The 27509-nt window shown below is 44.2% G+C and overlaps 1 protein-coding gene across 7 annotated transcripts in view; it reads left to right on the top strand.

The window, feature by feature from the left end:
* The window catches only part of LOC308571925 (vomeronasal type-2 receptor 26-like), a 30672-nt gene extending 8242 nt beyond the window's left edge, over window positions 1-22430 (top strand). For 4 of the 7 annotated variants that reach the window (XM_081167575.1, XM_081167577.1, XM_081167574.1 and 1 more), the window contains exons 4-7: window positions 14005-14865; window positions 16208-16435; window positions 17848-17974; window positions 21464-22430. In XM_081167575.1, coding sequence (XP_081023701.1) covers window positions 14005-14865; window positions 16208-16435; window positions 17848-17974; window positions 21464-22365 — 2118 coding nt within the window. In that variant the 3' untranslated portion in view covers window positions 22366-22430. Of the gene's footprint in view, window positions 1-5741; window positions 5922-6967; window positions 7158-12752; window positions 13045-14004; window positions 14866-16207; window positions 16436-17847; window positions 17975-21463 lie in introns of those variants that run through there. The other 3 variants (XM_081167572.1, XM_081167578.1, XM_081167573.1) reach the window with 3 other exon arrangements.
* The last annotated feature ends 5079 nt before the right edge of the window (window positions 22431-27509 follow it).

Here is a 27509-nt window from a genome sequence, read left to right as displayed (position 1 = left end):
CACCTCTACCAGCACATCCTGGCCTTGGCATTTGCTGTAAAGGAGATCAATGAAACTCCCCAGATCTTGCCCAACGTCACCCTGGGCTTCCACATTTATAACAGCCATTTCAGTGCAAGCTGGACCTACGAAGCCTCAATAGAGCTTCTCTCAAGAAGGGCCAAGGCCATCCCTAACTATAAATGTGATGCTGAGAGCACTCCAATAGCAGTCATTGGGGGACCTAACTCTAATGTCTGTCTTCACATGACACCCATCCTGTCTACCTACAAGATACCGCAAGTAAGATCTAAATACATTCACACCTCAATTTCACTGAATTCATGCTTTCAGAAGCAATACATGAAATGCAGCCATTCTTTGAAAGTCCCACTTCTCCGGATTTTGCAAAGCAGTTCTCCAATCAAATAATGTGTCAAAAAATGCACAGATTAAGGTAAAGTTTGCATAAAAAATGCACATTAGTAAAAATATCCTTCAAATTCATTGTATTCGTGAATATTGCTTTACAAAGATGTGCATGTTAGGCAAAATTTGCATATAACAAGTTTTGTGTTTTAGGAGAAATTTTCATGAAGCTTAAAAAAAACGCCTCATTCATGCAGTTAAATAACTTAAATAGGACTCACCACCCCTAGAAAGAGGTGTGAAGGCCACTCCCTTCAAGGCCCTACTGAAGAGGCTCCTCATGAGGCCAGAGGAACATTGCCTGGCTGTTGTTTTATTGATTTAATATGCTGTAAACCGCTTTGAGATTCTTATTAAAAATATAAAGCGGTATAGAAATAAATAAATAAGAAACTGAAGAGAAATATTGACAAATCCTCCCAATCTTAAAACACATACACAGGGATGTGTCAGATTTGGGGGTCAGATTTAGCCAAAGCCCAAATAATGAATTGGACAAATTTGGGTGGAACTAGATGAATTAGTTAGAAACAGTCCCAGATTTGGTCTGGCCTGCAGAAGTGATCTGGGGTTGTTGGGGCGCGGTCTTGGTAGGAAGAATGAGATTTGTTTTCACATGGCTGTACAAACCAGCAGATTGAAGCACACTGTAAAACCGAGCAATTATATACCCTAGGCTCAGTATCTGGTGAGTTGAGGTTTCAATCCTGCTAGTTGCAGGGGCCTACTTCCTCAGAGTGTTGTTTGCAGGAAATGCACAGGGAAAGTAGACTCCAATAGGTGAACAGATAATTCAATCCTACTATCTGCAGGATATACTTAACCGTTATGGTCCCGGCCAGAAATGTGCAGAAGAAAGAAAACACAAGTACATACAATTATTTCATATTGAAAACCATTCTTCTTTTTCTCTCTTTTTTAATATAAAAAACCTTAGCTCATATATGGCTCTTCCCCAGTCATGAATAAAAAGTCTCAAGGAGTTTTCTTCCAGAAGATGTTCCCGAATGGGGACCATCAATATAGAGGAATTATCCAGTTACTGCTGCATCTCCAGTGGACATGGATTGGAGTGGTTTCTCAAGATGGGGAAAATACAGAAGGTTTTATAGAGAATGTACTTCCAATGTTTTCCCAGAGTGGCATCTGCTTTGACTTCATAGAAACATTCCCAAAGCTAACATCTTCCAGTGGAATCACTGACATGGTGGGGGAGGGCTTTCACTGTGTCAGTGTTATTATGGGAAGCACTACGAATGTTGTGGTTGTACATGGCGAAATTCAGACGATGATGGTATTGAAAATGGTGCCCCAGATTGTAAAATTTGAGCATATACCAATGAGGACTAAGGGTAAAGTCTGGTTCATGACAGCCCAGATGGATATCACATCATTTCCATTCCAAAGAAATTGGGACATAAGTTTCCTTCATGGTTCTCTGTCCCTTGCCATTCACTCAGTGGATCTGTTAGCTTTCCAGAAGTTCCTTCAGATCAAGAACCCAAGCACAGAAAAAGAAGATGGTTTTATCAAGGACTTCTGGGAAGAGTCATTTAACTGTTCATTCTCCAGTTCTGTTACAGATAATATAGGTAGGCAAATTTGCACTGGGGAGGAGAAGATGGAGGCACTTCCTGTGTCTGTTTTTGAAATGAGAATGACAGCTCATAGCTACACCATCTACAATGCAGTCTATGCGGTGGCACATGCTTTGCACATCAGACATCCATCCCAATTAAAGCTCAGGAGAATGGCAGAGGGAGCAAGATGGGAGCTTCCAAATCTACAACCGTGGCAGGTAATGTCCTGAAGATACCTCCATATATTTTGGTGAGGAAATATGGGCGAGCTTTCTCAACCTTCCATGAGATTAACAAGAAATTTATTTTTGGAGAAAAACTTTACAATATATCTAGCATTTGGTTTTCCCCCCTCTGCAGCACCCCACCCCAGAGATTGACAAATCTCCCCGTAGTTTGTTAAAGAATTTCTTACCATCCCTTCACCTGTGGGCCTGTGCATTTTTGGGGGAAGGAGTTTCATAACTTGGTGCTGCTCTGAAATTTTGTCCAGTATTTATTTTTTTAAATGATATTTATTGAAATACAAGATTTTTAAAAAAAATTACACAAAAAAGACAAAATTACAAAAAAAGGAAAAAAAGAATAATAGAAACACAAAAAGAAAAAGAAACAATAAAACCATTTTTTCCAAATTCTCCACATTTCATTACCTTCTTTCACTGACCTCCTCCCCCTCCCATCTCTTGTTTCTTGATTAGTAATTGTCCCAGCAAATCCTTTCCATAGTTCATAATATTTTATCATTATGTTATCTTACTCTAATCTCATTTTAAGAACAATCTTAAAGTTTAAAACTCAAATCTTTTTTTTTATCAATTTCTCAAAACCAACCCTTTTACCAGATTCTTTAAATATTTTAACCAGAGCCAATTAATTTCATTTCAGCATTTTCCCAACATTCATAAAACTTTTCTAATAATAGTAATAATAATATAAAAAAGTTCAATTCAATCTTCTTCCAGCGTCCCCTCCCCCCGGTCCCGGGGTTGTCAGTCTTTTTTCCCCATTAGTCTAGCACATTAACCTGGTGCCCTTATATCCGAGGCCTTCAAATCTCTTCCATGTCCCTTTCGCAGCTCTTCTTCATTTCTTCCTTTCAGTCGCAGGAACTCCAGCCTTGTAGTATTTTTGACCCTTTTCGACAAATCAGCCCCTTTCACATAATCCAGACTAAGCTCCATGTAATGTTTTACAGCATGTTTCAGATTCCCTCCAAACTTAAAAAACCCAACAGCTCCAAATCTCTGACGGCCCATTTCCAAACTCTAAAAGTCCAAACATCCCAGCATAGGGGGTTCAATCCAACCCCCCATTTCTAGTCCAAACAAGACTTTATCTTTCCAGGTCTGGTTTTTCCCAAATTCATTTATCATTTTCCTGCTGGGCCAAAAGTCTCTCCATCTCTGGCTCCCAAGATTCAACAAAGTCCTCTTCTTTTTGTTGTTCTGTCTTGGCACACTCCTGTTTTAATTCCTGAATGGGCTCCTTATGATTTTCCACTGCCTGATCAAGAGCACTGGCAGCTTTTGTCATAAAGTCCATCTTCTGACTTAATTGGTCCAATAGGGCACTTATGTTACAGAGAGCACCCAGCAGTGCTTCTGAAGGCATTGTCTTACAAGGTCACAGAACTCTTCCCACGATCAAAATCAGTAAACAATTGCAGTTCCCAGGTTACAGTTTCATGGCTCCCCTCTAGGGGGAGAAGCTTCTGATTGTTCTTTACCTCAAGTACCCAAGGAACAAAGTATCTTCCTCAAAATATTCTGTCCACTTTCTTTTTTCTTTTTTGAAAGCGAAAAGAAACAATGGAGTCACAATGTTTCCCTCCTTTTAACTATCTGTCAAAATATTTATTTCTGGTCAATGAGCTTCAAACGTCAAATCTGACCCTCCGCTCCAGGGTGAGGACGGTGGAAAATTACTTTACTTTCACTTTATTTCCGCAGGTTTTAACAAGTCAATAAAAAGAACCCCTTCTTCTCCTGCTTCCGAAGGGGGGTTCCACTGTTTTAAATGGTGAAAGACGATCTTTTAAGAGAGATTTTTAAGGCTCTAGTTTGCTTTGTCTTTGCTTTGTTATAACACAAGGGAACGGAAAGGCGACTTCCTGTTTAGCTCTTTCCGTTTCAGTACCAAATTGGGGTAAATTTTAAAGTCCAGATTCCTTTAACTTCGCCAGTACTTGTTTAAAATCCAGATGTTTAACGTTCCAGTACTCACGGTTGGTTATTTCAATGCCAAATTGTCCCAGGAAAAAGGCAGCGCTCTCCGGTGACAGCTATGCGGCTTCGCTCCGCAGAAAAAGCAGTCGACTCACAAATTTTGTCCAGTATTTAATTCAACCATTCATTGAGGGGAATGGGAATGGCACCATTTATCTGATCAAATCTTTGATTAGCTATAAATTAATCTGTTCTTTGGTAGAGAAGGGCATGCCTGACATATTGGATCTGTTTGACTTCTGTTGTTGGTTTTCTAGTATTTTATTCAGCTATTTCATGTAGGTCTGATTATGTATTGCACTTCACGCTAGGATTTCGAGGTCTAGAGTGGGCTTGAAATACATTTTTTTTAAGCAAAAGAAAAGAAATAACCAAGATGGGGCTGGGGTTTCAAAGGTTTATTTAGAGTGTCTTACATTACAAAGAAAGTCACCTTCTACCGAGTACAGACGTACAGTCCATGCAGATCAGTGTTGTCTACACTAACTGGCAATACTTCCGCAGGATACCAGGCAAAAGCCCTTCCCAGCCCTACTTGGAGTTGCCCGGGATTGAACCTGGGATCTTTTGCATTCAAAGAATGTACCATCAGTCTCAGAGCAACATGCTCTGGCACCAGGAGTGGCGAACAGGAGGGAGGGAGTGACTGTTGGGGGTCACGGGGGCGTAGTGCATGTTGCGGTGTGTGCACAATGAGCTTCAGGGGGTGGCGTGCAGCACACATCCCGGGGAGTTGGCGAGCGGCACACGTTCCCAGGGGTGGTGCGAATGGCAGCCAGGGCAGCCCGCTGCCCCTGCCCCTGTCCCACCTTCGTCCTCAAGTGTGTACCATACCACTGAGCCAAAGCTCTGCCCAAGCTGCCTTACTGGTTAAGTATCTCCTTCTACAGTGGTACTTCGGGTTAAGTACTTAATTCGTTCTGGAGGTCCGTTCTTAACCTGAAACTGTTCTTAACCTGAAGCACCACTTTAGCTAATGGGGCCTCCTGCTGCCGCCGCGCCGCCGGAGCACAATTTCTGTTCTCATCCTGAAGCAAAGTTCTTAACCCGAGGCACTGTTTCTGGGTTAGCGGAGTCTGTAACCTGAAGCGTATGTAACCCGAGGTACCACTGTATTCTCATTAGATTTGCCAATATCACAAGCAGCAACAGCATCAGAATTGCTAATCTATAATCAATTAAAAACAGCAAATCACAATGCATAAAAGTGTTCCTGAACTCCTCTCTTTCCTGCTGCTGCTGCTCTCAAAGTCATGTTCTGGGAAAGACTCCCAGGGCTGGATGGTGATATTGCTGCAGATGTAGACAATATTCCTTGATGTTTTAAGTTTTAAGTGACCTTTTGCTTTTTCTAACATTAGCTTGCAAAAAACTTTCATGGAATCATAATCCCGTGCCTTGGTTGTACTTTCACCCTGTTTATGATAACATAGTTTGAACTTTTATATATATATTCCATTTTATTTTCATTATTCAGCTCCATCAGATTCTCAGAAGTATTTCATTTAACAACAGTGCAGGAGAAAAGGTGCGTTTTGACCCAAATGGTGAATTAATTGCTGGCTTTGACATTATAAACTGGCTCATGTTTCCAAATCAGTCCTTTCGTAGAGTCAAAATTGGGAAGATAGACTTCCTAAGCACTCAGGAAAAACCGTTCACCATTCATGAGGATGCCATTGTATGGCCCAACCCATTTAACCAGGTGGGTTCTATGCACCTTTCAGGGTTCTTTCCATCACTTGTCCCATAGTTGTTTCTCAGCATTCTGTAAATTTATTGACCCAATTCAAACTATGGCTTTCAATCTGAACATTCACATTGTAGTTGAATGATAATGTGCCAATTAATGTTCATTCTGGGGGTGGCGGGGGAGACTTTGGCAATTCCACTCACCACTGAATTCCATGTGCAAAATGTATATGCAAAATGTATATATGTATGTATCCCCAAAATGTAACCCTCTCATAATTTGAGTGTGGACTTCATACATATCAATGAAACAGGTGAAGACACACTTCTTCCAGGATGCTTTGACTTTTGTAATTAAATTTTGTAGTTAAATTAAATCATTTTTCATTAAAATAATCATTTTAAGTGTTTGAGTCACACGGTTACAGTTTTGTGTTATTTATAAGATTATTTAGGTTCAACATATCTTGCCTTTTTCCATACATAAGCTTTTAATTATTAATATTCCCTCTTGGTACTTCTGCCACCCTCAGAAACCTGGGGGATGGTAGTCTAGGAAAGGGAATTATCTGTGGCAGTTCCCAAAATATGTCCCCGTCCCCACAGTGGGATGTCAAACAACCTCATTTATAGTTACTATGGATTGGTGAAAATGCACCGCTTTACCCTGGCCACTGTCAAACCATTTCTATTGTTCGACGCACATTCCTTTGTTTTGTTTTTAAATATTTTATTGATTTTAATGACTTTTTATGTTTTGATTTAATAACATATATATGGACTATATGTATGTTGCTCACTGTTTTGTTGGCCTTTGTTGGCGCCGGGCTCCCACAGCTTGCGGAGAGTTGCCTGTTCTGGGGGCTGGGGTCGGGGGAAGCTCGGGCTTCTCCCGCCCCAGCCCCGCACCTGGGAGGGAAATAATTTTTGCCCCTTTATTTCCCCCCCAAAAAACTAGGTGCGCCTCATGGGACGGTGCGTCCTATAGGGCGAAACATATGATAAATAAACCATACCATAATATGAGCCAAGGACTCAAGTTCTAAAAGTCCACTGCATTTGTAATACTTTCTAGTGTTCGCAATATTTCCTAAAACATTATATTTTAATATTTATGGACAGACCCGGCCCATTTCTATATGTAATGATCATTGCGGTTCAGGTTATAGTCGGACCAAGAAGGAAGGGAAGCCATCTTGTTGCTATGGTTGCATTCCATGTCCAGAAGGAAAGATTTCCAACCAGGAAGGTAAGAAAGGTTAAAAAATGCACACAGATTCGCCTTTAAAATGAGCTGAGTAACAGCTGCAGAATCAGAAAGTGTGGAACCACCCATTTGGGTCAGCGGTTATTCTATTGAATTCCATCAAAATACTGAAATAGTTAACAAAGTGCACAAGTATTTGCATTATTCCACAGAAATGACCTTGAGTCAGAAATGATAAAATGTGGGGGGGGGGCAGGGGGGGCTTTGTCTTTGTGAGCCAACAGAGACTTTGGTGAGTCAAATAAAAAAGAGGGATATAAAGCAAAAAGACTGTGGAAGCCTTCCGACCACCTCTGACTCTCTTTAAGAGCGTGTAATTAATATCTTCCTTCCTTCCTTCCTTCCTTCCTTCCTTCCTTCCTTCCTTCCTTCCTTCCTTCCTTCCTTTCTTTCTTTCTTTCTTTCTTCAGACATGGATGACTGTTTTCAATGTCCAGAAGATCAGTATCCAAACATTGGCCAGGATAAATGTCTTCCAAAAGATATAAGCTTCCTGTCTTATGGTGAACCTCTGGGAATCAGTTTAGTCACATTTGCTCTTTTATTGACTTTCACTACAACTTTGGTGCTTAGGATCTTCATCAAGCACAGAGAGACTCCTATCGTGAAAGCCAACAATCGGACCCTCACCTATGTTCTCCTCATAGCCCTCAATCTCTCCTTCCTTTGTCCTTTGCTATTCATTGGCCAGCCCACAAAAATAACCTGCCTCCTTCGACAAACTGCTTTTGGAGTCATCTTCTCAGTAGCAGTGTCTTGCATCTTAGCAAAAACAACTATAGTGGTTCTAGCTTTCATGGCTACCAAGCCAGGCTCCAGAATGAGGAGATGGGTGGGGAAACATCTGGCCATCTCCATTGTTCTTTTCAGTTTCCTCATTCAAATGATGATGTGTAGTGCTTGGCTGATAGTTGCTCCCCCACTCCCTGATTTAGACAAGCACTCGGGGACTAAAGAAATTGTACTGCAATGTAATGAAGGATCGGTCACCATGTTCTACTGTGTCCTAGGCTTCATGGGAATGCTGGCCCTTGTCAGTTTCACTGTGGCTTTCCTAGCTAGGAAGTTACCAGACAGTTTTAATGAAGCCAAGTTCATCACTTTCAGCATGTTGGTCTTTTGCAGTGTGTGGCTGTCCTTTGTTCCTACCTACCTGAGTACCAAGGGAAAGTACATGGTGGCTGTGGAGATCTTTTCTATTTTGGCCTCTAGTTTTGGATTACTGGGCTGCATCTTCTTCCCCAAATGTTATATTGTTTTGGTGAGGCCCGAGTTAAACAGCCGGGGACAGCTTATTATAAGAAAGAATTAAAGCATGAACAAGTCTATTTCACAAAACTGTTCCCCAAAGCCAACAGAGGAGCCCATGTAGCTCTTCTCCCTGGATTTTCCCCTGACAAAGTACTCTGATTAAGGGAAGCGGTGGATCATGTATCCTAGACTCATAGACCAGAGAGGGACCCTAATTCCAGGATGCTGACTACACATTTTGGAAACTACATTGGTTACAAGGTCTTCCATAATGAGGTTCTAACATCTTCCTTCCCCAATACAACAGTGGTCCCTTATTATCAAGTGAAAGGGAAATTAAAATAACAGTTCTGAATATGGGACAAACACATTTTCTTCAACAATTCCAGAGGGAATTCTAAGCACTGAATTAAATTGCTTCTTGATCATTAACAGGGCTATAATTTGAGCGGCTGCTTCTCTAAAAACAATGGGGACTTCCAGTGGCCACTGGTAAACCTAATGCAAAGTATATTAAAATCAATCAGAATTAATCAGACTTGTGATCCACAAGTCTGATTTTGGATACTCCGACATTGCATCGTCTCAGGAAAATAAACTACCATTTAAACGAGACAATTTTTATCTTGGAGAAGATAAAACAGAGTTTTTGCATAGAACAACCAGTTGCCTTTGTATTGAGAATGGTGGTTTTAGTATTCTTGCTGCTGGAACTGATTTCTTACAATGTATGTCAGGCTCACATAGCAAAATGCAAGCTCCAAAGTCCACACCGTCCACTTCACATGTATCATCAGCCAGGAGACTTCCTCATTGGTGGCATTGTTTCCCATGGTGGCTTCATCTCCTCTCCAGCAACATTCACTGAGGAACCCCCACCAGCGCTGCCTGAAGAGCTTGTGTAAGAACTAAGCCACTCATTTATTACAGTACAGGAATGATCAAACCAAGAGTTTCAGCCTCAGAATACTGACTGAGGCTGCAAACTTCTACCCATTTACCTAGGGATAACCACTTTTCATTTCAGTGGAGCATAAGCTGATGTAAAATCCATAAGAATCTCGTGTGAATTAAAAGAATACTGTAGAAAGCTCCCATTTCTCAATAGGGAAATGAATATACCGGTAAATGTATTGGTGTGTGTGTGGGTGGGTGTGGGTGTGTCTGAGATAGCCCTTTTGAACAGCTGATTTTGATAGACTTTATCTGAACAGGAGTGTTAGTGATAATGCATTAAAAAAACTTGTTCTGAACCTAAATGCTCATATGGTTTCATTTCCTGATAAAATAGAATAATAGAATAGAATCATAGAGTTGGAAGAGACCACAAGGGCCATCGAGTCCAACCCCCTGCCAAGCAGGAAACACCATCAGAGCACTCCTGACATATGGTTGTCAAGCCTCTGCTTAAAGACCTCCAAAGGAGGAGACTCCACCACACTCCTTGGCAGCAAATTCCACTGTCAAACAGCTCTTACTGTCAGGAAGTTCTTCCTAATGTTTAGGTGGAATCTTCTTTCTTGTAATTTGGATCCATTGCTCCGTGTCCGCTTCTCTGGAGCAGCAGAAAACAACCTTTCTCCCTCCTCTATGTGACGTCCTTTTATATATTTGAACATGGCTATCATATCACCCCTTAACCTCCTCTTCTCCAGGCTAAACATGCCCAGCTCCCTTAGCCGTTCCTCATAAGGCATCATTTCCAGGCCTTTGACCATTTTGGTTGCCCTCCTCTGGACACGTTCCAGTTTGTAAGTGTCCTTCTTGAACTGTGGTGCCCAGAACTGGACACAGTATTCCAGGTGAGGTCTGACCAGAGCAGAATACAGTGGCATTATTACATCCCTTGATCTAGATGCTATCCTCCTATTGATGCAGCCCAGAATTGCATTGGCTTTTTTAGCTGCCGCGTCACACTGTTGGCTCATGTCAAGTTTGTGGTCAACCAAGACTCCTAGATCCTTTTCACATGTACTGCTCTCAAGCCAGGTGTCCCCCATCTTGTATTTGTGCCTCTCATTTTTTTTGCCCAAGTGCAATACTTTACATTTCTCCCTGTTAAAATTCATCTTGTTTGTTTTGGCCCAGTTCTCTAATCTGTCAAGGTCGTTTTGAAGTGTGATCCTGTCCTCTGGGGTGTTAGCCACCCCTCCCAGTTTGGTGTCATCTGCAAATTTGATCAGGATGCCCTTGAGTCCATCATCCAAGTCGTTGATAAAGATGTTGAATAAGACCGGGCCCAAGACAGAACCCTGTGGCACCCCACTAGTCACTCTTCTCCAGGATGAAGAGGAACCATTGATGAGCATCCTTTGGGTTCGGTCAGTCAGCCAGTTACAAATCCACTGAGTGGTAGCATAGTCAAGACCGCATTTTACCAGCTTCTTTACAAGAATATCATGGGGCACCTTGTCAAATGCCTTGCTGAAATCAAGGTAGGCTACATCCACTGCGTTCCCTTCATCTACCAGGCTTGTAATTCTGTCAAAAAACGAGATCAGGTTAGTCTGACATGACTTATTTTTCAGAAATCCATGCTGACTATTGGTGATCACAGCATTCTTTTCTAGGTGCTCACAGACTGTTTGCTTAATGATCTGTTCCAGAATCTTCCCTGGTATTAATGTCAGACTGACTGGGCGGTAATTATTTGGGTCCTCTCTTTTCCCCTTTTTGAAAATAGGGACAACATTTGCCCTCCTCCAGTCTGCCGGGACTTCGCCTGTTCTCCAGGAGTTCTCAAAGATGACTGCCAGTGGTTTTGAGATCACATCTGCCAGTTCTTTTAATACTCTTGGATGCAGTTCATCTGGCCCTGGAGACTTGAATACATCTAAACTAGCCAAGTATTCTTGTACTATCTCCTTAGTTATTCTGGGCTGTGTTTCCTCTGCTGAATCATTTGCTCCAAATTCTTCAGGTCGGGCATTGTTTTCTTTATCGGAGAAGAGTGAGGCAAAGAAGGTATTGAGGAATTCAGCCCTTTCTGTGTCCCCTGTTTGCATTTCACCATCTTCTCCTCTGAGTGACCCCACTGTTTCTTTGTTCTTCCTTTTGCTACAAACATACCCATAAAAGTCTTTTTTGTTGCTTTTAACCTCTCTAGCAAGCCTGAGTTCATTCTGTGCTTTAGCTTTTCTGACTTTGTGTCTACACGTGCTGGCCATTTGTTTGAATTCCTCTTTGGTGGTTTCCCCCCTTTTCCATTTTTTGTACACATCCTTTTTTAATCTTAACTCAGTTAAAAGTTCTTTAGATAGCCACCCTGGCTTCTTTAGGTACCTTCCATGTTTCCGTCTCATTGGTATTGCCTGAAGTTGTGCTTTTACTATCTCCCTCTTAACAAACTCCCAGCCATCATGAACTCCCTTTCCTTTTAGTATTACTGTCCATGGGATCTCACCCAGCACTTCCCTAAGTTTTATGAAGTCAGCTTTCTTAGGCTAAAATTTGTTTCACAATGATGGCATATAATATGAAGTATAGAATTCTGTGAATTACAACTACCATTTCTGCCTCATGAATAAGAAAGGGGTCTAACAGGAGAGAGCTCAGAAACTTTGTAAATGTCAGGGAAAGTCCTAGATGTTTCAGGGAAAGACCCCAGGGGTTCCAATGTTCCTTTGGGCAACACATTAGCAACCCCTGGTCTAGATACCATTGGCCTTAATAGAATGGAGAACTTGGACAGAAAAACAAATTGCATTTCTATAGGAACAAATGTCAGGTTCTGCACTTAGGCAGGAATACCGGCTGTACAAATATAAGATGGAGAACACCTGGATTGCCAGTGCTATGTCTGAAAAGGATCTAGGAGTCAACAGAAGTATAGTGCCAGAATCAAAAGAAGTAATAGAACAGCTCTATTCTGCCATGCTCAAACCACACCTGGAGTACTGTGTTCAGTTATGTTCAGGATATTGACAAGCTGCAACATATGCGGAGGAGGGTGACACGTATTATCAAGGGTCTGGAAGCCAAACCTTATGAGGGAACATTGAGGGGGTTGGGTATTTTTAGCTATGAAAATAGAAGACTAAGGTGATGTAGGATAACCATTTTCAAATATTTCAAGGGCTGTCACCAGGAAGTTGGAGCAAGCTTGTTTTCTCTTGCTCCAGAGGGCAGGGCCAGAACCAATGGATTCAAGTTGCAAGATAGGAGATTCTGTGTAAACATCTGGAAGAACTTGCTGATTATAAGAATTGTTCGGCAATAGAATGGACTGGGCGTTAACTCCCCTGAAGTCGATATGATTAACTACTGTGTTGATATGTAAAATGATATATCAGTTCCTTCTGATATTGTTTGCAACTCTCATTCTAGGGTGATGCCTAAGGGTTACCAGCACATCGTGACCTTGGCATTTGCTGTAAAGGAGATCAATGAAGACCCTCACATCCTACCCAATATCACCTTGGGCTTTCACTTATATGACAGCTATAACAATGCAAGAAACACATATTTTGCGACACTGCTGCTTTTATCCAGAGTGGAGAAATTTGTCCCTAACTATATATGTGATGTTGAAAATAATCTGGCTGGGGTCATAGGAGGACTTGATTCTGAAATCTCCTTTTATATGGCAACTGTTTTGGATATCTATAAGATTCTGCAGGTAGGGCACCCATGCACAATGCCTCTCTTAGCTTGCATAGTGAAAGAGGGTGAATTCACAGCACTAGTTCTGAGTGTATCACTAGCTTAGGGCAAGGATGAAATTGGAAGCAGAACCATTCACCACCTTCAGATCCTTGGGAAATAAAGGTGGTACAGAATTAATATAAAATATAATAACCTAAATGAGGGGAAAGAAATTCTGCAATAGCAGAAAAAAATATGTCATCCCCCTCAATCTCTTACACACACCTCAAGGAAATCCCAAAGGCCAATGATGGGAGAGTGGGTTTCTTCATCACCAGCCATGACACCATACCCAATATGTGAATGTTTAGGGGAAAAGACTTTCAAATTAAACACACTCTGAAGGTATGACAAATTGCAGATATAATCCACTTATGCAGGAGAACAGTAATAGTACTGAGAAACTGGTTCCAAAGTGAAATAAATGTTCATAAATAATGTCTGAGGAGTTTTGAAAAACAAGAGGCAGAAATGACAGTTCTGCTGTGTGTTGGGGTATGAGCATCGTGAAGATGAAAGAAGCTAGAGAGAAGAAATGTGCATCTAACCCAAGTTGCAATTCTGACATGGCTGAAGTAAATAATGTCCAATGCAGGGGTAGGCAATCCTCTGTTTGGGGCATGGTGTGTCCCTCTAATCAGTTTTGTCCATCATAGAAGACGCTGCGAAATTTTGCAAGTATAAAAATAAAATTGGAACATTGCCCCTCTCTGGTCAACAGAACAAATGCTTAACAAACTGGAATGGGAGATGACCCCAATTTTCAGCTCATCTGCATGTGTGTCTTTAGTATAAATGAGAAAGGAATGCAACCCCTGGTGGGTGGCAAAGGGCATGTCTGACTAACATGATTCATCACATAATGAATATGAATAGTTCGAAAAAACTCTGCAAATATTACTTTGCCTCTTCTCTTCCTCCATTTACTTTTTAGCTCATTTATGGCTCTGCTCCAGTGATGAATGATAAAAGCCCAGGACTTCCCTTCTACCAGATGGCAGCCTCAGAAGCCCTTCAGTATGAGGGAATTCTCTCTTTGCTTCTGCATTTCAGGTGGACGTGGATTGGAGTCATTGCAACGGACAATGAGAATGGAGAAAGATTTGTGCAAACCATTTCCCCCATGTTTACCAAGAGTGGTGTCTGCTTTGCATTCCTAGAAAGAATTCCCAATTTTAGTTTTATTTCTGAAATTTCTGGCATGGTAACACAGGGGGCAATAATAAACGAGAAAATTTTTAACAGCAATGCTAACGTAGTGGTTGCCTCTGGAGAATCTTACTCCATGGCAACTTTGAGATTGCTTTCATACTTTTCAGAACATGATGACAAGACAAAGAATGTAGAAAGTAAAGTATGGATAATAACAGCCCAGGTTGAGTTCGCTTCATTTGTCTTTCAAAGGTACTGGGATGCAGGAATATTCAATGGCGCTATAGCCTTTGAAATTCAGATTAGAAACCCACCAGGATTTCATCAGTATGTTGTGCACAGAAACCCTTCCAGCACAGATGGGGACGGATTTATCAGGGAATTCTGGCAACAGGCCTTTGAATGTGTGTTCCCAGATATCACTGCAGACAAGGCAGAGGGGAATATTTGCACCAGAGAAGAGAAGCTGGAGAACCTTCCTGGATCCCTTTTTGAAATGAGCATGACAGGCCACAGTTTCAGCATCCACAGTGCTGTCTACGCCATGGCCCATGCTTTACATGCCATGTCCACATCCAGACTCAGACATAGAAGAATTGCATACAAAGAGAGAGGGAAGAATCTGAATCAACAGTTTTGGCAGGTAAAGGCTGAACATCCTCAACTGCGAAAGCCCTGTTACTTCCTGACACTCTATGGGTTGCCAAAATCCTATTAGCTTGCTCTTTTCTCTCAGAGTCCAAACTCTTGGGAAGGTGCATTAGGAAGAAGAACCCAGAACTGAATTTATAATTCTGCTGACAGAGTAGGAGGTGGCAGGGATATGGTGGTATCCTAGATAATTCCCCACATATTGTGCTGCTGGCAAATGGCAGCAGACCCTATACAAAAGGGCCATGGTGGTTGTGTCTTTCTGTGAGTAGGTACCGCCCTTTGTTTCAGGAGAAAGTATTTGTATGATGGAAGCTTTGCAGCCAAATGAGATGCCACTGCATTTGTATATAGCAGGCACGTCCAACAGGTAGATCATGACCTATCACTGGTAGATCAGTGGCTCCCCTCCAAAAAGCTCAACAACTTTGGCTCCCCTAACAAAAGATTAACATTTTGTACCTTATCTGCCAAAAATGGTCCTTCATCCTCCCTAAAAATGCTCAACAACTTTGACCTGAACCCCCCAAAAGGGGGTAGATCACTGCCAGTTTTTAACTCTGTGAGTAGATCGCAGTCTCATGGGAGTTGGCCACCCCTGATATATAGGAAGCAGTGGTAATGGCTGGGAGAGATGTTCTTCATTCCCTCTATCCCATATCAACCAAATCCTTCCTTAGAACAGGTGGTTGCACACCACTGCCATGACTTCTGAGATTTTCTGGGAGAGCAGGGAGGGGGGCAAACCTCTCTACTCATACATATTAAACTTGTGGGCATTCAGAGAGAGAAGGGTTGTAAGAAAGATTGAGAGAGATGCATGTGTCTGAAAGAAAATACAGTGGTGCCTCGCAAGACGAAAAGAATCCGTTCTGTGATTCTCTTTGTCTAGCGGTTTTTTTGTCTTGCGAAGCAAGCCCATTGACGGATTAGAGGATTAGCGCTATTAGCGCTATTAGCGGCTTTTAGCGGCTTATCAGCTTATCGGATCAGCTGATAAGCGGCTTAGCGGCTTAGAAAAAGGGGGGAAGGGGGGGAAAACCGCAGGAACTTGCAAGACATTTTCGTCTTGTGAAGCAAGCCCATAGGAGATTCATTTTGCGAAGCATCTCCAAAACGGAAAACTATTTCGTCTAGTGAGTTTTCCGTCTTGCGAGACATTCGTCTTGTGGGGCACCATTGTAGGTTGGCTCTCTCCATGCTTAGACCTGAATCCACTGACAATTGACTAAATCACCCCCACTATTTGTTGTAGGCTATTCTCATAGGGAAGCTTCACCATGCATTAGACTGCAGTCTTTTCCGAACTGCTGTCTTTTCTGTTTTCAATCTAGCTCCATCACTTTCTGAGAAACATCTCATTTAACAATACGGCAGGAGATGTGGTCTTCATCAACCAGAATGGGGAGGCAGCATCTAGCTTGGATATTAACAACTGGATCATATTCGCCAACCAAAGTTTTCACAGAGTGAGAGTTGGGAGGATAGATCCTCAGGCTCCACCAGACCAATCATTCATCCTTGATGCAGATGCCATAACATGGCACAGTTGGTTTAACCAGGTAGGGTTGCATTGTTTGCTAATTCAAAAGAGATTCAGTATTGAATAAGCAATCATTATCCACCTGCAGGTCTTCTCAATGCCTTTAGAGCTGCAAGTTACTGAGCTGTGTATGACCAAAGCATCCAGCTACCAGATTAAGAGCCAAAAGATTACTGCTAGAAGCCACGCAAGGAATGAAGGCAAATATTTTATTAAGGAGGTTACAACACTATATTTTAACTATGAAATGAAGTTAAGCAAGGCTAAGAGTGTAAATATGGCTTCAGGGAATCCTACTTCAGACGAAAATAGCAAAAGTTCAGTTGTCTCAGCCTAATTCCAACCATTAACAGTCCCCACTGCAAGCTGCATCCATGCAAATGTGATTTTGCATCACACAATCCTTCATTTGAATGTCGGTCATTCAGCCAATTAGAGCCTCTGGGTACATTTCTCCACCACAAGAGGGTGTGCACGCTCACAGACATGAGAGTAAATGTGTGAAGAGCAAGAGACAGAGCATTAGGAATAGATGAATCAATTTATAAAAAGATGGATCTCAAAATCTGTTTTCAAAGGTATATTTTTTTCTTAACATGCTGAGAATTGTATTACAACATTCCAAAAATTCTCATAGCCATTGCATTGCTTCAATCCAGTTCATGTATTTGTCCAGAATATTTTTAATGGAATTCAAAAAGATTGAATTTAACAACAACAACAACAACAACAACAACAACAACAACAACAACAACAACAAACAATACCCCCACCTGGGTGGGTTTTCCTTGCCACTCTGGGTGGCACATTCAAAACTCTTCCTTAGGCAGCATCTAATGGGTCCACTGGCACCAAAATCAGTTCTAGAGCTGTCTACCTAGTGGACAACATACTCAAAAGTAACAATTATAACAAAATTAACAAGGAAACTTCAAAGTGTACCTTAATGGACAGAGCAATCTTTGCAGAACAGATGGGGTACTGCACATTCCAGAGCAATGTCAAGGGAATATCACATAACTTCAAAAATTACTATTACTAATACCAGAAGAAGCAATTGCTCTCTGTATAGCCATTACATATTACAGTGGTACCTCGGGTTACAAACACTTCAGGTTACAAACGCTTCAGGTTACAAATTCCGCTAACCTGGAAGTAGTACCTTTAAGGGTACTACTTTACTTTACTTCAAGATGAGAACAGAAATCTAGTGGCAGCAGTGAGAGGCCCCATTAGCTAAAGTGGTCATCAAGTTAAGAATGGTTTCTGGTTAAGAACGGACCTCTGGAATGAATGACATTCTTAACAAGAGGTACCACTGTACTGAAATGCTGTGTCAGTTTAGTAAAGTAGAGAAAGGCCCAATTACTTAAAGGATTCCAAACTCATTGTTCCTTTGCTGATCCTTCTGTTCTTTCATTTACGGAATAGACTCAGCCTCTTTCTGTGTGTACTGAGAGATGTCTTCCAGGATCCAGCAAGAAAGTGAAGGAGGGACAGCCACCTTGCTGCTACGATTGCATCCCATGTCCAGAGGGGAAGATTGCAAACCAGGATGGTAGGAAAAATAAATAGATTAAATAGATCCAGACACAGTACTTAGGATTGACAGGTGTTGTAAGGATGGCTGAGTTAAATGTTCAAAGGTGGAGATAATCTACTGTGTGTGTGATCCTGCCTCTTTGTGATCATTGCTCTTCAGATAGTCTAAGACTATCCCTGCCTCCGGGTCTGGCCTTGACCAGATGGATACTTGAATCAACAGGGGAAACCCACATAACCTGAAGGTGTTGCTGTGTAATGCCAGGTCAATGATGAATAAAACCACTGCCATCCACGACTTGATTGTGGATGGAGGATTTGACCTGGCTTGTGTGACAGAGACCTGGTTGAATGAGGCAGATGGGCCTCTCCTTGCTGCCGCTTGCCCACCAGGTTTCTCTTACACACAGCAACCCAGGTCATGTGGGCGGGGAGGGGGGGTTGCAGTGATTTTTAGGAAGTCATTAGTCTGCACCAGGCGTCCTATTGGGAAGACCCAGTTCTCTGAGTGCATGTTCTGGAAGTTGGGCAATAGGGGCAGTACAGGATTCCTTTTGGTGTACCGACCTCCCCGCTGCACCAAGGATTCCCTGTCCGAGCTGCTTCAGGTCGTGGCGGATGTTCTCCTGGAGACACCTAGTTTGGTTGTCCTAGGGGATTTTAACATCCACGCCGACACGACCTTACAAGGGGCCGCTCGGGACTTCGTGGAAAGCATGGCCTCCATGGGGCAGTCCCTGAATAAGTTGGGCCCAACTCATAGTCATGGACATGCCTTAGACCTGGTATTCACCTCTAGTGACGTGGGTGATCTGACACTAAGTAAAAATGAAACCAAAGAAGTGCCATGGTCACATCACTTCCTGGTGCAACTGGACTTCTCCGCGACCCTTCCCCTCTGCAGGGAGGTGGGACCAATTCGGATGGTCCGCCCCCGCCACTTAATGGATCCAAATGGTTTCCAGAGAGTGGTAGGGGATGCTTTATCCCATGTTGATGGCCTTTCAGCTGATTCCCTGGTGGCCCGCTGGAATGTGGAGTTAACCAGGGCTATCGACTGTCTGGCTCCGAAGCGCCCTCTCCGATTGCATGGAGCCCGGACAGCCCCGTGGTTTTCTTCGGAGCTGAGGGCAATGAAACAATCGCTGAGACGGCTAGAGCGTCGGTGGCAGAAAACTCACTCCGAATCTGACCGGACACAGGTTAGAGCTCAACGTCGAGCCTACCAAGTGGCGATAGCGACGGCGAAGAAGACTTTCTTCACCGCCTCTATTGCATCTGCAGAAAATAGTAGCAGGAGACTCTTTCAGGTGGTCCGCAATTTAACGGAACCACCTTTACCACCGGGGCCTTGTAAAGACCCCAAGATCTCCTGCAACGATTTTGCAAAGTTTTTTGCAGATAAAATCACTCATATTCGGAAGGAGCTAGACACCACCGTGGGAGCAGGGCTGGGGCGGGAGAGTGCTAGAGCCCTGTCTGGTCAAGTTGCATGGAATCAATTTCAATCCGTTACCCCCGAGGATGTGGACAGGCTGCTTGGACGAGTGAAACCAACCACCTGTCTCCTTGATCCTTGCCCATCCTGGCTTATAAAAGCTAGCCGGGAAGGGCTGGGCGATGGGCTCTGCGGGGTGGTGAATGCTTCCCTCTGTGAGGGAACATTCCCAGATCCGCTGAAAGAGGCGGTCATTAAACCGCTTCTTAAAAAACCATCTTTAGACCCGACCAGTATGGCCAACTATCGCCCAGTCTCAAATCTTCCATTCTTGGGCAAGGTGATTGAGCGTGTGGTTGCTGAACAACTCCAGGCACGCCTGGAGGATGCGGACCATTTGGATCCCTTCCAATCAGGGTTCAGGCCTCATCATGGGACTGAAACTGCCTTGGTCGCACTGGTTGATGATCTCTGGCGAGCTAGGGACAAAGGTGAGAGTTGTTTCCTAGTTCTGCTGGATCTCTCAGCGGCCTTTGATACAATCGACCATAACATCCTTCTGGACCATCTAGAGGGGTTGGGAGCTGGGGGCACTGTTATACAGTGGTTTCGCTCCTTTCTCCTGGGCCGTGTTCAGAAAGTGGTGGTGGGGGATGAGTGTTCAGACCCTTGGGCCCTCACTTGTGGGGTGCCTCAGGGTTCTGTCCTCTCCCCCATGCTTTTTAACATCTATATGAAGCCGCTGGGAGAGATCATCAGGGGGTTTGGACTGGGTGTCCATCAATATGCAGATGATACCCAGCTCTACCTTTCTTTCAAATCAGAACCAGTGAAGGCGGTGAAGGTCCTGTGTGAGTGCCTGGAGGCGGTTGGAGGATGGATGGCGGCTAATGGATTGAAGTTGAATCCTGACAAGACAGAAGTACTGTTTTTGGGGGACAGGGGGCGGGCTGGTGTGGAGGACTCCCTGGTCCTGAATAGGGTAACTGTGCCCCTGAAGGACCAGGTACGTAGCCTGGGAGTCATTTTGGACTCACAGCTGTCCATGGAGGCACAGGTCAATTCTGTATCCAGGGCAGCTGTCTACCAACTCCACCTGGTACGCAGGCTGAGACCCTACCTGCCTGCTGACTGTCTGGCCAGAGTGGTGCATGCTCTAGTTATCTCCCGCTTGGACTACTGCAATGCGCTCTACGTGGGGCTACCTTTGAAGATGACTCGGAAACTACAGCTAATCCAGAATGCGGCAGCTAGACTGGTGACTGGGGGCGGCCGCCGAGACCACATAACACCGGTCTTGAAAGACCTACATTGGCTCCCAGTACGTTTCCGAGCACAATTCAAAGTGCTGGTGTTGACCTTTAAAGCCCTAAACGGCTTCGGCCCAGTATACCTGAAGGAGCGTCTCCACCCCCATCGTTCTGCCTGGACACTGAGGTCCAGCGCCGAGGGCCTTCTGGCAGTTCCCTCATTGCGAGAAGCGAAGCTACAGGGAACCAGGCAGAGGGCCTTTTCGGTGGTGGCACCCGCCCTGTGGAATGCCCTCCCATCGGATGTCAAGGTGATGGACAACTACCTGACATTCAGAAGACATCTTAAGGCGGCCCTATTCAGGGAAGCTTTTAATGTATGATATTTTAGTGTTTTTTGGTTTCTGTGGAAGCCGCCCAGAGTGGCTGGGGAAACCCAGCCAGATGGGCGGGGTACAAATAATAAATTATTATTATTAATATTATTATATGCTAATCAAATGAGAATGACAATGATTTGACAGGAGCCGGGTGGTATGTGGTTCAACTTAAATCTACAAGGGGCCTTGTCACTCCTTCTGACTTACACAGACTGCACCTAGGCTAGTGTAATGATACGTTCCAATATCATGAGGAACCATTTACAGACCAATAGCTCTGAACCAATTAAATTCAACAATACCAGACTACAGAGCATCAGACAGTATTAAACATGTGTTTTCATTTGAACAGAGCTCTTTTCTTCTCAGACAGATAGTCAACATTTCAGGGAGCTGATGTAATATGAGCTAAAGGTCATTTCCTTATTTTTTTCCAGATATGAATGACTGTTATAAATGCCCAGACAAAGAATATCCAAGCAAGAACCAGGATGCATGCCTACCCAAGGATATCAGCTTCTTGTCTTATGAAGAACCTTTGGGCATCAGTTTAGCCTCTTTCTCTCTTTTCCTTTCCTTGATCACAGCTCTGGTACTAGGTACATTTATGAAACACCACGACACACCCATTGTCATTGCAAACAACCGAAACCTCACCTACACTCTCCTCATCTCTCTCCTGCTCTGCTTCCTGTGTGCGTTGCTTTTCATTGGCCGACCTGAGAACATGACGTGCCTCCTCCGACAAACAGCTTTTGGCATCATCTTCTCAACTGCTGTTTCTTGTGTCCTGGCAAAAACTTTCATGGTTGTTTTGGCCTTCATGGCTACAAAACCAGAATCCAGGATGAGGAAATGGGTGGGGAAAGGACTAGGCCACTCCATTCTCCTTTCCTGCTCCATTGTTCAAGCAGGGATATGTACTGTGTGGCTGGCAACCTCTCCCCCATACCCAGATGTGGACATGCACTCAATAACAGAAGAAATTATACTAGAATGCAATGAAGGATCTGTGACAATGTTTTACTGTGTCCTCATCTACATGAGTTGCCTGGCAACTGTCAGTTTTGCTGTGGCTTTCCTCGCCAGGAAGTTACCAGACAGTTTCAATGAAGCCAAGTTTATCACTTTCAGCATGTTGGTCTTCTGCAGTGTTTGGCTGTCCTTTATTCCCTCCTATCTGAGCACCAAAGGAAAATATATGGTAGCTGTAGAGATCTTCTCCATCTTAGCCTCTGGTGTTGGGTTGCTGGGATGCATCTTTTCTCCCAAATGTTATGTAATCATTCTGAGGCCTGAGCTGAACAACAGGGAACAGCTAATAAGGAAGAAAAATTAAAGAAATAATAACCTGTCCTTTGTTGTATCTTGTGCTTTTTTCTTTGTGTACAGTAGAATATTTGCAAATACAGTGGTACCCCGCAAGACGAATGCCTCGCAAGACGGAAAACCCGCAAGACGAAAGGGTTTTCTGTTTTGGAGGCGCTTCGCAAGACGAATTTCCCTATGGGCTTGCATCGCAAGACGAAAGCCCATAGGGAAATGCTGGCGGTCGGGAGCAAAGACTTTCGCCCACAGCCGGCCTTCAGAAGAGGACCTCTTCTGAAGGCCGGTGGGGGGCAAAAGTCTTTGCTCCCCCCCCCGCCTGCCTCCCCCCCGCCTGCCCCGGGCGATCTTAAAATGCTGGCGGGCGGGAGCAAAGCGTTCGCTGCCGACCCCCAGCATTTTAAAACGCTGTTCCGAAGCGGGGGGCGGGAACATCTGCCCCAGCCGCCCCACTTCGGAACGATGTTCCGAAGGGGGGAGGGGGGGCGGGAACAGCTGCCCCATCCGCCCCACTTCGGAACGATGTTCCGAAGGGGGGAGGGGGCGGGAACAGCTGCCCCATCCGCCCCACTTCGGAACGATGTTCCGAAGGGGGGAGGGGGGGCGGGAACATCTGCCCCATCCGCCCCACTTCGGAACGATGTTCCGAAGGGGGGAGGGGGGCGGGAACAGCTGCCCCATCCGCCCCACTTCGGAACGATGTTCCGAAGGGGGGCGGGGGGGGCGGGAACAGCTGCCCCATCCGCCCCACTTCGGAACGATGTTCCGAAGGGGGGAGGGGGGGCGGGAACATCTGCCCCATCCGCCCCACTTCGGAACGATGTTCCGAAGGGGGGAGGGGGGCGGGAACAGCTGCCCCATCCGCCCCACTTCGGAACGATGTTCCGAAGGGGGGCGGGGGGGGCGGGAACAGCTGCCCCATCCGCCCCACTTCGGAACGATGTTCCGAAGGGGGGAGGTGGGGCGGGAACAGCTGCCCCATCCGCCCCACTTCGGAACGCTGTTCCGAAGTGGGGAGGTGGGGCGGGAACAGCTGCCCCAGCCGCCCCACTTCGGAACGATGTTCCGAAGGGGGGAGGGGGGGCGGGAACAGCTGCCCCATCCGCCCCGCTTCGGAACGATGTTCCGAAGGGGGGAGGGGGGGCGGGAACAGCTGCCCCAGCCGCCCCGCTTCGGAACGATGTTCCGAAGGGGGGAGGTGGGGCGGGAACAGCTGCCCCATCCGCCCCAGTTCGGAACGATGTTCCGAAGTGGGGAGGTGGGGCGGGAACAGCTGCCCCAGCCGCCCCACTTCGGAACGATGTTCCGAAGGGGGGAGGTGGGGCGGGAACAGCTGCCCCAGCCGCCCCCCTTCGGAACGATGTTCCGAAGGGGGGAGGTGGGGCGGGAACAGCTGCCCCAGCCGCCCCACTTCGGAACGATGTTCCGAAGGGGGGAGGGGGGGCGGGAACAGCTGCCCCAGCCGCCCCACTTCCGAACGATGTTCCGAAGTGGGGAGGGGGGGCGGGAACAGCCGCCCCAGCCGCCCCACTTCGGAACGATGTTCCGAAGGGGGGAGGGGGGCGGGAACAGCTGCCCCAGCTGCCGGGCTTCGTAGCGGTGGTGCGAAGCCGGGCGGGGGGGTGGGAACACCTTCTGAAGGCGGGCAGGGGGCGAAAGTCTTTGCTCCCCCCTGCCTGCCTTCCCAGGGGCTTTTAAATCGCCCCGGACAGCGGAGAAGTCCTCCGCTGTCCGGGGCGATTTTAAAATGCCGCCCGCCAGCATTTTAAGATCGCCCGGACAGCGGAGAAGTCCTCCGCTGTCCCAGGGTTTTTTAAAATGCTGGGGGTGGTAAGAAAAGCCCTTGTCCCCCCCCCCCAGCCTTCAGAAGAGGTCCGGGGACAGACTGTCCCCGGACCTGGCCTGAAGGTGGTTTCCCTAGGAACGCATTAATTGATTTTCAATGCATTCCTATGGGAAACCGTGCATCGCAAGACGAAAAACCCGCAAGACGAAGAGAATTGCGGAACGAATTAATTTCGTCTTGCGAGGCACCACTGTACATGTTCAGCAGCTGCCTTATATGGTTTTTTCTAGACGTGGTAATTAATGATTGCCCATCATAAATATTGACAATTGAATTCACTCCAGAGAAAAGTGTGAGCAGGGGATTAACCTCTGATGCTCTGAAAAAGCTGCCTTAATGCTGTATTGTTTTTAACACTTGATTGGAAGCTGCCCAGAGTGGCTGGGGAAACTCAGCCAGTTGGGCAGGGTATAAATAATATATTATTATTATTATTATTATTATTATTATTATTATCATCATCATCATCATCATCATCATCATCATCATCATCATTATGAGACCAAGAAGCTGTCAGCTCCCAGGAATCCAGACCAAGTTAAGTCACATGATTGGTTTGCAAAAGCCTTCCTTTTGTAATTATCTCTGAGGTGGCTATAATTTATGACTGAGAGTAGTTTTTCTCTTTGCTGGTGGAAATTTACATTCTGTGATTGAGCTGCTTTCTGGCTATTAATAGAAGGGAAAGGAAGTTGATCATGAATGGGCTGAAGGCAGAATAAAATGTATGCTCTAATCAAAAATGTTTTAAACAGGCTCCCAGTTCCGGCTGCCTTGATGGAGCCAGCTCCCACGACAATGGGAGATCGTTGGCAAAGATGAAACAAGGATGATTGAACGTAATTATCCTTTCAAACTCCCCCATGAAACGGGGGAAGCAGGCTGCACTCACAGATCATCTGGGTACCTGGCTCATGCTCCAGCATGGAATGCGAGAGGCAGGGAGGCACTGAGTGCAAAAGCACTTTGCCTGTCGGTCTCCCTCCTATGACGCCATTAAGAAGCAGAGTTTCTTCTGTTCATTAGAGATTATTTGGGACTAATGTACAGATGCGTGTGGGAAAAGATGGGATAAGATCACAAACTGCCGAATTGAAACAACTACAAGTCGTTAAGATTTGATTTAGAAAAAAGACTTCTTTCAATGCAAACAACGGTATGTGGGGGTGGGGGGACCCTACGGATTCTTTCTATTTCTTTTGTTACATAAATGACTTGGCAAAACCACCCAGAATGGAGAAGGGAGAACTTGCAGATGTGCCAGGGGTTTGGCGGGGTGCCACGCTACTCCTTTTCCTAGACTGAAAAGAAATAGCGAAGAGCAGTGACGGAGCTTTGCAAGTATATCCAGAGGTGTTGAAAGAAGAAGAAGAAGAGATTTATTTAGAACGACAGCAAGACAACAATGCCACAAGGCATGATGGGGATTAGGAATAACCAATATAGACATAACATTTGGCAAGGACAAAAGGGAATGATTTGGTTAAAGTAAATACCACACACAGGAAGAATAAAGGAGAGCTTCACTTGCAGATTCATAAATTATTAAATGTGTCAATACGAATTGAAGTTAAAAACATTGTAGCTTTTGTATACGGGATTATCATTAAGATTGAATGGTAATTGGACTGAATAACAGTTTGGAAGCAGAATTAAAGGGAATTTAATTTAATTTAATTAATTTAATTTAATTAATTTAAATTGTGTAACTGGCTATCTGATTTATATGTGGAACATAAATACACATGTTTAATAAGCCATTTGAACTTCTCTTGCATTTCAGACATTATGCTATTGTGCTACATTTTGTCTTCTAATTTTCCTGTTTAATACATAAAGCCAAAAATACAAGATTGTAGAGCAGATCTATGTACTATCAGGACACCAAATGAGTGCTTTCAATACCTTGGACAGTTTTACAAATTCAGTAGAATGTATGGTCATGCTTCTCCTAGCCTATATCAGTTTTACAAGAAGGTGTTTAATGTGTCTCTTTCCCAACATTTGAACATAGTAAAGTGCTTTTGGTACAATCACTCTAGCATTCTCTCTGACTAACTAATTGTTTGTCCATGCAATCAACAGTAACTTCAATAGGTTCCGCGTGTGCTAATGATACTTTTACAATTTTTTGTATACATCGCAAATCCATAGTGAGGGTGGGGAAGAGGATCGAGCTGGTGGTTCACACCTTGAGTTTCCCCATTCCATAGACAACCTTCATAGGGACAGAGGTGCCCATCTGTCACCTGATATTTATCTTGTGGTTTCAAGCAGCTTCTTCAACTTTCCCATCCCTGATATAGTCTATAACGTGAAACCTTGGAAATGTGCTTATGGCTTGTCCAAGATGGCATGTTGGGCCAATCTCCGAGGCTTGGTAGAACAGAGGTTTCCCTATACAGATATATAGTATACAATGTGAGAGTTTAACACAATTTAATGTATTAAAATCCATAGCTATACTCCATTCCAATATATGTACCAAACTCATTTGAATCTAAAGAAAATTCTCAGCAAATTCATCATATGAAACGTGAGGTAAGAATAAATAGATGTGCATTCAATGTATTCTGTACAATCTCTTCAACTAATGTAAAGCAGCATTCATTTATCCTGGATGGAATACAAACCCACCCCCCACCCCCAAAAAAAATTCACATAGAAATACTGTTACATTTTTAAATAGTATTATTTCAAGGAAAGGTTGCAGATTGTCTTCCATATCTGATTTGTAAAGAAATATTTGTAAAGAAATATATGAGAAATCACTGAGAAAACTTTGATGCTAGTATGTCACAGCCTAGATTCCTGATGATGAGAGAATGGCACAAGGTACATATGCAGACTTCCATGCCATTCTTGGTTTTGTCACAATGCATAGGCACCAGAATATCAATAGAAAGGATGGCCAGAATAGAAGCACTCAACTCTTTTCTCCTTATGCCTATCAGCCTGTTTGGCTTTATCACAAATTTCCAATAAGTGACCCACAATGTTGAGTAAGCTTAATGCATTGTCTCCTGCTTCTAAGGCATATTTTCTAAGCCAGTGACACACTTGCAAATTCAAATGTGGAGTGGCTATAAATTGATGTTCAGATATAATCACAGTTTTCCAAATCTAACCCAAATCTCTCTTACACCTATTCTTTTAACATTTTTGAAATATTATTTAGCTCATATATGGCTCTATTCCAGTCATTAATAAAAAAAACTGAAGGGATTTTCTTCTACCAAATGTTCCCAAATGTGAACCACCTGTACAAAGGGATTCTCCACTTACTGTTGCATTTTGCATGGACATGGATT

Source organism: Podarcis bocagei, assembly GCF_964188305.1.
Source record: "Podarcis bocagei genome assembly, chromosome: 13".
Lineage (NCBI taxonomy): Eukaryota > Metazoa > Chordata > Lepidosauria > Squamata > Lacertidae > Podarcis > Podarcis bocagei.
This window is presented reverse-complemented; position numbering and strand designations above follow the sequence as displayed.